Source organism: Musca vetustissima, unplaced genomic scaffold (genome assembly GCF_032173495.1).
Source record: "Musca vetustissima isolate MV318-11 ecotype Yass unplaced genomic scaffold, APGP_CSIRO_Mvet_v1 utg15627, whole genome shotgun sequence".
In the NCBI taxonomy this organism is placed as follows: Eukaryota; Metazoa; Arthropoda; class Insecta; order Diptera; family Muscidae; genus Musca; species Musca vetustissima.
In genome coordinates, this window is record NW_026874666.1 from 16,700 (window position 1) to 26,545 (window position 9,846).

Below are 9,846 nucleotides of genomic sequence, written 5' to 3' on the forward strand. Positions count from 1 at the left end.
AATGAAAATAAGATTTGCGTGGGGTGGAATTTTTTATGTTTTCATTAACATAAAGAATAATAAATGAGGATGTTCATCATCCTCTTTCATGTGTGTGTGGTGTTTGGTGGGAGAAAAGGTTTTTGAGTGGGGGAATATTTTTTCCGATTCCTTAATATTGTTGTTCTCTTTTTATCTTTTTTGTGTTGGTTTCACTTAAACAAGTAATGTAATTTTGTTTGTTGTTGTAGTTAAAAATCAATATACACATTTTTGTTGTTTCAAACTTTAATGGCGATCACGGGAATCCGATCTGCTGCGTCTGTCACGTGAAAAACTGCGTGAACGGCTGCGGGTCCTTCTGGGCGAACGAGATCTAGAAAAAGATTTATGGAAGAGAGGGGGAAAAAGAAACAGGAAGATATTTACGATAAATATGTGTTATAACAACCAAATTACTACAATTATTTTGAATACAGAACTGAACTGAAAATATTACATATTGCTACACGTATTCTTTTTTTCTGTTTTCTTTTGCATAAATCACACTGTGCAACAATTTGTTTTCTTTTGGAGTAGAGATGATTTTTTTTTCAGGGCTTTTAAATTTCATACTGTTGTTATTGTTGCATAGTGTCAATTTGTCATGAAGCAAAAAAGAAATTAAAAAAATAAACAAAAACACAAACAAAAATATTTCTAACATAGTATAGTTATAAAAAACGATCACTTTTCATCAGATGTTTACTATTTAAAAAAATAATAACAATAAAAACAAACCACAATATGTTGCACTTATTATTGGGCTGATTACTTTTGTTGCTGATTGAGATTTGAGATCTATTGTATGGCTGAGGAGGTTGATTGGTTGTTTGGTTGTTGTTGATTGGCTTGTTAAAAATGATTGTTGAAATTTTGAATAGTTGTGGGCAGTGAGAAATTATAATTTTTTGGATTTGCTCTAACCATGATGAAGCCGAATTTTGCAAAATATTCGTTTTTTGGGGGTCTTGTTGTTGGTCAGTTGATTGAGAAACGATTGTTGACTGATAGGTGGTGGTGGTGTTTGTTTTTTTTTTTGGTTGGTTGGCTGATTGATTAAAAGATGATTGTTGTTGTTGTTGGTACTCTAAGAGTTTAGGAGACTAAAATTATATAAATGATGGCACACGCTTCTGAGGAACAACGCCCGCCGACGATGACACTGACTGACTGACTGAAAACTTTAACATCATCATGACGCAGATTCATAACTTTTGCTGTTGCAGATTTGCAGATTTATGATGGCTAGGATGTAAATGTAGCTGATGTTTTTAGTAGTGCAATATATTCTACATAATACAATGATGGCCTGGAAGAAGATGCTGCTCTATGTTGGTAGTTGCTGAGATTACAAAATACGAAAACAACAAAGAAAGAGGCTGTTGCATTCTAAAAAAAATACATATTACATGGACAACTTTAAGAAAAAAAATATTTGAAATAGTATTGATGAAGGCAGGCACAGCATTGTTGTTGTCGATGGTGATGGTGGTGTTGGGCGATACAAGGTTATTATGAGGGAGGTTTTGTCTGTTGATGGTCACGAGCGCGTTTTGGTCGATGGTCCGTGGATTTCAATTCCAATTCTCATATAAAACATTACGGTTGTTGGTTCGCCGTTGACTAATCCGCAACAATCAAAACCCCAAATTGCTGATTGACGGCATTTTCCCCCCGCGCAAGAAGTTTGCTGTTGTTCCTGTTTGAGGATGACGACGACGACGAGGAGAAGGAAGAGTTGGAGCTGTTTCATAACTCAAAGTTGAGGAGAATTGGTGGTTCGCTCATTTGAAAAAATAGAAAAAAGTTAAAGATTGATTAAACGTCACTACTACTACTAAAAAATACATCTTTTTATTGAAAAACAAAGAGTATTTTCCAGAGCATTGTAAAAAAACGTTCGTTTCGAGAAAACAAATGTAGTAAAAAAAACACATCATACTATACCCATATATATTTCTCACTGTTGAAATTCTATTTTTTGTTTGTGATGATGTTCGATGTGAAGAAACGTCAATGATGTTGTTTGTTGTTGCTGTTGTTCTTTATTGTTGTGGATGATGGACCAACCAAAATATAGTCTCTCTCTCTATTTGCCGATATCGATTTTAAAGTTGCTGATCTGCAATGCTATTTGCCGTTTAAAACCTATGATGATGTTGGCTCCCACATATTTTGCTAACCAATAAGTTTGAAACTTTTTTCAAGTATGCAATGCTCCCCATGGTTCCTAGTTGTTAATATAATTTTCCCAATATGGAAATTTTCATTACCTAACAATTTTGCTGACTTTGAGACTTGAGTCTCCTCAAAAAATCTTTAAACTTTTTTAATGGTACACATCATATCGAAATCAGTTCCATTTTGTGTTTTTAGAAAGTTTAGTCCCCTCACAGTATACAGTCTGTTTTACCATCACTTTCCCAGTTAAGGCTGTGGAAGGTGAATCAGCTGAGTTCTCACTGTGTGTTGTGTTCTGCAGTGACCTTCTTTCAAAACCTTTTCCCCCTAGTGTCGATATTGAGATGATCTTTAATTTTAAAATCTACCGAGGCGCTAGATATCGAAACGAAAGATCTCGATAGTACCCATGTGTTGCTGTTGTGTTCTCTTTGTTATCATTGGAATAGATAGACCCCTTGTGACAGTTATCACACTTTCTTATTTTTGAAAAACGTCCAAAAAATATTTTTGCCAATTTAACACTCTCTTTTCTACATCGTCGAATGCGTTCTTTGAGAATTATTTCCCTAATAGCTTTTGAAATTATTGTCATCATTATTATAATTGTTATCAGCAAAAACAAAAATTTTCATGTTCTTGTTCTTTTTGTTGAGATGATGAATTTGTGGGTGGAGGATTGTGGTGGTGGTGGTTAGTTGTTCTTGTGATTGTTGGTTGATCGTTGAAGGAGAAGTTAACGCCGCTGCTACATTTTTTAAATTCGACCTGTTGGTGTAGAAATATTGCTCGGAAAGAGACAAGAAAATAGAATTTAGAAAACAAACAATAACCATCATAATAATGTTTTGCAGCTACATTGAACTGATGAATTACCAGTAATTGTACAAAATGCACTGCAGTATGTGGCGTTGCAGCAAGAAGTTTGTTACTTTTTTTTTGAAGAATCCATCAAATGGAATATTCGATCAAAGCTGCAGGAGAACTAGGTTCATCAACAAACTGATTTTTTTGGTTGGTAGTTGTGGTGGTGGTATTAAGTTGGTGGTTGTGGTGATAGTGGTGGTGGTAAGTTTGGAGATTGTGGTGTTAATATATCTTTTACTACTGTCAAATAAGGGGACGAATTGAAATAAAGTTGATATTTTTGGCTGGGATTTAAGCACTGAGGAGGAGATTGTCGTTGGGCAATACTGTTTTCTTGATGGTGACTGTTGTGATGTTTGATTTTTTTTAGTAGTTGAACAAGAAGTAGTAGTAGTTGCTGTGGTGTTGTTGGTAATGGTGCTAAGGATGATGACGACGACCACGACGAAGAGGAAGACGACGATGCCTTTGCAGCAGAAGTAGTAGAAACATTGTTGCAATTTCTGGTCGTTGTTGTTGTTCTTGTTGCTGTGGTTGATGATGTAGAAGAAGAAGTGGTAGTAGTAGTAGTAGTAGCAGTATTGGAAGAACATACTTTTGCTTTTGTCATCAATGTTGAAGAAGGAGGCATTGACGCTGTTGAAGACGCCACTAGTATAATAGTAGTACAACAAATTCGTTGTGGAAGATGACTACTACAACAACGGCAGAGATGTTTATGGTAGTGGTGGTGTTGCTGTTGATTGTGGTGGTTGTGGTGGTAGTGATTATTTGATTGGTGGTGATGGTTGAGATTTTTTTGATGAATTTGTTTACAAACGACGACGACTACGACAACAACAACTACTGCAAGTAAACAACTCAGCGTCAGTGGAAGTGGTGGTGGTGCTTGTCTTATATCTGTCGGTTGTATGTTGCTGTATGATGTCAAATAAATTCGTTCAAGTTTGTTAAGTAAGTCGACTGTCCGAAATGTGTTGTTTTGGTTTGTAAAATAGTTTTCTGTACGAGTTTTCCTAATGATGAAGTAGTAGTGTAATGTTGCTGTTGTTGTTTTTGGTGATGGAGCTGTTGTTATTGGTGGTGTTGTTGCTGTTTTAATTGAAATGTCCCTTCTTGTGTTGTTGTTTTCGTTGTTGCTGAAGTCGCTGTAGTCGTTGTTGTTGTTGAAGTTGTTGTTGGTTGATATTTTGTAGTAGAAATTGGAAGAGGAGTAGTTGGTGGTAGTAGTAGTAGTAATAGATGTACTTGAGGTACAACAAATAGTGGAGGTAGTAGTAGTAGCTGAAGCAGAAGTCGACTTTATATTCCTGTAAAAATGAGGAGCGTATACCACGTTTAAAAATTTTATAACAAAAATAATTAACTAAGAATATTAAAAAAAAACTTTGTTTTCTATATGTGAACAAACAAATATATAGACAAGGGGGGTAATGTGAGTAAATAAAAAAACGACAAATATTTTCATGGAATTACAATATCCGAGAAGAAGGGGTAAGACGCATTCATCATAGTAGACGTGTAGAAAACGTTAACATACACAGATACGTAACACAAACAACGAGCCATTTTGGTTAGAAAAAAATAAATAAATGAAATACTTTGTGTTTCACACTCATTGCCAAAAAACGAAAAAACAAATTAATTTTTGGCATATGGTACTTTTATAACGTCGTCGATACAGTCATACTTATTACATATTTTATTATTAATGGGCACAGAGAGCGGTAGTGATAAAAGAAAAAAACATGCAAATGACATGAATAATAAATTATACAAAATAATAAGCACAAGTTTCTATGCGCATTGTTGCAGATTCTTTGCAAATAAAAACTTGTAAATAAATGAAAGATTTTCCTTTTTTTCAAATAATTTAGTAAATTTGTGTTTTTTCACATTGTATAAGACAAGTATTATTCAAGGATAGCAAATTCTGCGCATGGTCAGATCAATCAGACGAACTATTTTTTTTTTATTTGCAGGTACAATCATTTTTTCTGGAATAAACATCTTGACCTTTAAATGCTTATTATTTCGCATAAATGTAAAACAAATAAATATGTAAAAATATTCGTTAAAATGGAAGACACGATATTTTTGGTGCACATAGAGATATGGGCTTTATGAAAGTGGCACGTAGACTTTTATGCACTTTAATTTTTAAAATTTTTAATGAAAATATTACTTCTTAAGTATTAGACCCATATCTTTTGAAATAATTACATAGAATATACACATAAAATATTTTCATTTGATATTTTATGTTATTGACAAGTTTAGAAGAAACTTACCTGTAACGAGCACTGCCGCCACCTGCACTACGGCCACTGACTGATTCGCTAGCACCGCCCCGGCCTCCACCTCCGCCGCTGTTTCCACCACGACGTCTACTGTCACGGCGTGAACGACCAGAGGACATTTCAACACGAATGCGGGTACCACAGCAGCGACTATATATAAAATGGAAAAAATGCAGTGACACAATTACTTAGATGACCCAAATAGTACCACTTAACCACTTACGTTCCATCTAAAGCACGGGTTGCATCTTCAGCATCTCGTCTGTCTTCAAATTCAACGAAGGCAAAACCTGGTGGGTTACGTGCCACCCAAACATTACGCAGTGGGCCGTATTTGCTAAATGCGTTTTCGATTTCATATTTCGATGCTGATGAGCCCAAATTGCCCACATAGACTTTGCATGCCAAATCCCATTCACGATAGCGGGGCATATTTATAATTATTATTTATAACTAGAAAGAAAATTAAAAAATAATTATTAAAGAAAAAATTAAATAATATGTATCTAGCTTTTACGTATTAAGTTTTCTTGAAGGCTAAAAACGCGCACACACACGAACACACATGTGTATGCTACAGAGACAGAAACATGTTAAAACAAGATGGCGACCATCTTGTCAATTCAGTATACCAAAGATTTTCCCCCAAAGATTTCTCAGTCTGCATAATTGCAACTTTTTTTGCCATCAGATTACACTAAAAATCATGTAATTTGTTTGTTTTCATGCTTACCTTATTTTATATTTGTAAATTTATACAATTTTTTTAATTGTAATATTTTTTTATTCCTTATAATACACTTTCCGCTTAATAGCGACACACTTTCGAGAACACACCTTTTCACCAAGAATTATTTTTCATAAATGACATAAATGAAATAGAGTTGTACAGTTCACGAACGAACTAGTTCAAATGAACGATTCACTTAAAAGACCGATTGAACTAGGTCTTACAAATTCGTTCTTTTTAGTTCATTAAAAGAACGAACTGGAATAATCGTTCCTTTTAGTTCAAATGTGAGCGTTTTACTGACCTAGTTCGATTTGGTCTAAATGATTGACAGTTTTTATCGCTTACTGACTCTCTAAAAACCGTGAATATTTTTGTGGTTGCCTTATAAATGACCAAAAATGAGAGGCCACACTATCAAACAAGCCAAATTTGGGCAAGAGTGTCATTCAAAAAGGGCTAGTGTGTACACCGCTTTAACCACATTTGGTCTGTTCCTGTACAGGAAGAATCTACGAGTTTTTACTATTTTTTCGATATCATAAATAATAATTTATCGTTATCTTTTCCTTTTGGTTGTTGTATATTCGATAACACATAAAGCGACGGATGGTTTAACGGATCCATTCTGCTGCCTTAAGCGGTGTACACACTAACACTTTTGAATGACAATCTTGCCCAAATTTTGCTTGTTTGAAAGTGTAGGCTCTCATTTTTGTCATTCAAAAATATTCATGGTTGTTGGACAGTCAGTAATCGATAAAAACGCCGTCACTCAAAAAAGCTTGTTACACCGCTTTAAGGGCTAAACAGAATGTTCGCGTTGAGCGTTTTTTGTTATCGCGTTAACGCACGCAAAAAGTTAAAATATATTTAACTCAACTTCGAGCGTTTGTGTTATCGTTTCCTTGTGGTTGTTGTATTTTCGATAACACTTAACGCAACGGATGGCTCAACGCGAGCATTCTGCTGAGGCCTTTAAGAAGAAACAATAATTGTGCGGCGACTTAACCATGGTACAATTTTTGGTCACTTCTATAATTTAGATTTGGGAACCGAGCATATACGTCAACAAATAGTGGTGTACACACTACGAGTTATCATCCATGTGCATTCAAAAATGTTGAATCAGTTGGGATATGATAAGGTACGTTTAAATCTACGAAATTCACTCGATCTCAAATGTCAATTCCATACCGTATACGTCAAATATAATCCACTGGATTTGTGAACAGGATTAACGTGACGTATATGCAATGGATTTGACATTTGAGATCGAGTGGATTTAGTCGTCTAAACGTAACCATAGTCTTTGAGCGCGTTTAAACAACTAAATCCACTCGGTTTCAAATGTCAATTCCATGATTAAAGTTAGTGTATACGCCATCTTATACCATAGACAGACGACAGCCTTAATTTGGATTAAAAATTTCTTAATTTGAATTAATATTTACCCCTGACAGACGAGAGTTTCTTATTTTTATTTTCATAAACATAAACAAATTTGACAAGAAACAATTAATTTTCGACAGCATTGCCATATTGAAATTGCCTAATTCAGTATAAATTCAGTTCGATTTTGTGCATTAACAACACATAAAAATGAGGATAATGTACAAGTTAATTTGAATTAAGGCTGTTAATGCAAATTAAGGCTGTCGTCTGTCTAGGCTATTAATCATGTTCACAAAAGGAATTGGCATTTGAGCTCGAGTGGATTTGGTACATCTAAACGTATGGGAATTTTTTTACAATTAATGTTTTCTTTTCAGATACAAAAAATGGGCTGTTCCCGCACTGCAAAAATCTACTCGATTTTACTATTTTCTTTGATATAATTGGTCTGTTCCCGTATTGCAAGAATATACTAATTTTTACTACGATAACGAATTTTTCTTTATGATATCGGAAAAAAAGTAAAATTTAGTAGATTTTTGCAGTACGGGAACAGACCAAATAAAGGAAAAAGTAGTGGATTCTTGCAGTGTGGGGAAAAAATATGTCTATTCGATTTAAAAACGAAGTTGATACTCATCGGAAAAAAAATAAAATTTGGGTCAAATCGGATATTCCATTCGCCTAAGATGGGATTTATATAAAAATTAAATTAAATTTTGAACCCTTTGTTGGTCTAAATTTTTTCCAACAATATACAGGCATTTTTAAAATATTTGGTTGCGCAAATTTTTGTGTTCGAATTGGAACGAAAATCGGATGCGGACGGACTCTTGCTATTTTGACCATTTTGTGTGGGAGGTACCAGAAGATGTGGGTTAATAGGTCCCATTTTCTAATTCGATTTAGACTAAATAAAAATATCACGATGTGAAATGTGTAAATGAAATGTGGATATTTATTTCGCTTCATCATGGCAAAATAATAAATGTAGTCACTTTTCAAAAATTCAAGTACAAATATGCGCCTTCAGCTGGTCCATAAAGACCATCTTCAGCCGGTCAATAAAGACCATCTTCCGCTGGTCTATAAAGACCATAAATACTTCTTTTAAATTGTATATAGAAAGCCGCCAGTTCTCCTAAAAGAAAACCGCCTGATCTGGAGACCATGGAAATTCAGCTGAAAGAATATAATATTTTTAGAAGTTTTTCAAGTCTTTACTTTTAAACCATTCCTGTACTCATAAAAATAGTACAAATATCAAGCAATTTTAAGAGACCACAGGCCAAACTGACATTCCTTTTATAAACATTTTCCTCCAGAAATTTGGCCGAGTAAAAATGACAATCAGGAATGCCAACTTCTGATGGGGCCAATTGGGTTATTAAAAAAAAAAAACAATAGGGTGGCTACAACAACAATTTCTGATTGACTGTTGTGTTGATAAGTCTGCTTTTCCACAGGCAGATTTTTATTTGGCAAATTTTTTGTTTTCTCTTTTGAAATTTTCGCTTGCTTTTCCATTACCAAATTTTTCCTTCCCAAATTTGCCAATCAAAATACAAAAGAAAGAAAATGTCAAAAGTGTTTGCATTTTAAAGATTTTTTTTAATATTTTATTTATTTTTTATATATTTTATTATATAAATTGCAAAAATTAAAAATTAAATTTCATTTGCACAAATGTGTGTGTCAGTAAAGCGAATAGGTTCAAAAGGAAATGTCAACAAAATTGTTTTCAACGAACAGAGCAAAGCAGAATTTGCGTGTACGGCAAATTCGGAACAGGCAAATTTTTGTTTTTCTTCCTCGCACCCCTCTCGCCCACAAACTCAGTATTTGCCAAATAAAAATTTGCCTGCGGAAAAGCAGACTAATGAATCATTATTTGATTTACTATTAAAAAAGTACGGGAACAGAACAGCTACACACATCTTAATTTAAGTTGCACCCTCCCCCCCATTACTTGTCTTCACACACACTGTCAAATGAGATATGGCAATATTACATGTCTCTTGGAATATTCATTGCCGCTCATTACTCTGGCAACTCGGTGTCGCTCGTCATTATTTTGTCTTGTCTTTCTGGTCCGTGTTTTACGTGGATATTTCTGTCGTTTTCTTTTTTAAGTTTTATTAGGAAAGGAATAGTTTTGACTTTTTCCCGTAATTTTATGAAACATAAAGTGACAAGGGTTAAAGTTCAAACAACAATATTTCCAATACAACCAAAATACACCGGGGAATACACACTCCATATTGATACACAAGCGAAAGTTCCACACAATTGAATTAGACTGACCAGTTAGTAGAAATTATCCAGGCAGGATTGTTGATCGGTATTAAGAGT

At 34.3% G+C, this 9,846-nt stretch overlaps 1 protein-coding gene across 1 annotated transcript; it reads right to left on the reverse strand.

The window, feature by feature from the left end:
* Nucleotides 1-242: 242 nt before the first annotated feature.
* On the reverse strand, nt 243-5,807 carry LOC133335644 (RNA-binding protein 1-like). The gene is made up of 3 exons (XM_061543957.1): nt 5,593-5,807; nt 5,361-5,519; nt 243-355 (listed from the first exon to the last, which is right to left on the reverse strand). The coding sequence occupies exons 1-3, from the start codon at nt 5,799-5,801 to the stop codon at nt 268-270; spliced, it is 456 nt and encodes a 151-aa protein (XP_061399941.1). The 5' UTR covers nt 5,802-5,807; the 3' UTR covers nt 243-267.
* Nucleotides 5,808-9,846: the final 4,039 nt, after the last annotated feature.

What these genes read in the sequence shown, in the direction of transcription:
- LOC133335644 (XM_061543957.1), bottom strand. Translation starts at nt 5,801, where the DNA reads ATGCCCCGCTATCGTGAATGGGATTTGGCATGCAAAGTCTATGTGGGC. An exon ending in ACCCGTGCTTTAGATGGAAC is followed by an intron (nt 5,520 to 5,592) that starts GTAAGTGGTTAA and finishes TTTTATATATAG; the next exon opens with TCGCTGCTGTGGTACCCGCA. An exon ending in GGCGGCAGTGCTCGTTACAG is followed by an intron (nt 356 to 5,360) that starts GTAAGTTTCTTC and finishes ATCTTTTTCTAG; the next exon opens with ATCTCGTTCGCCCAGAAGGA.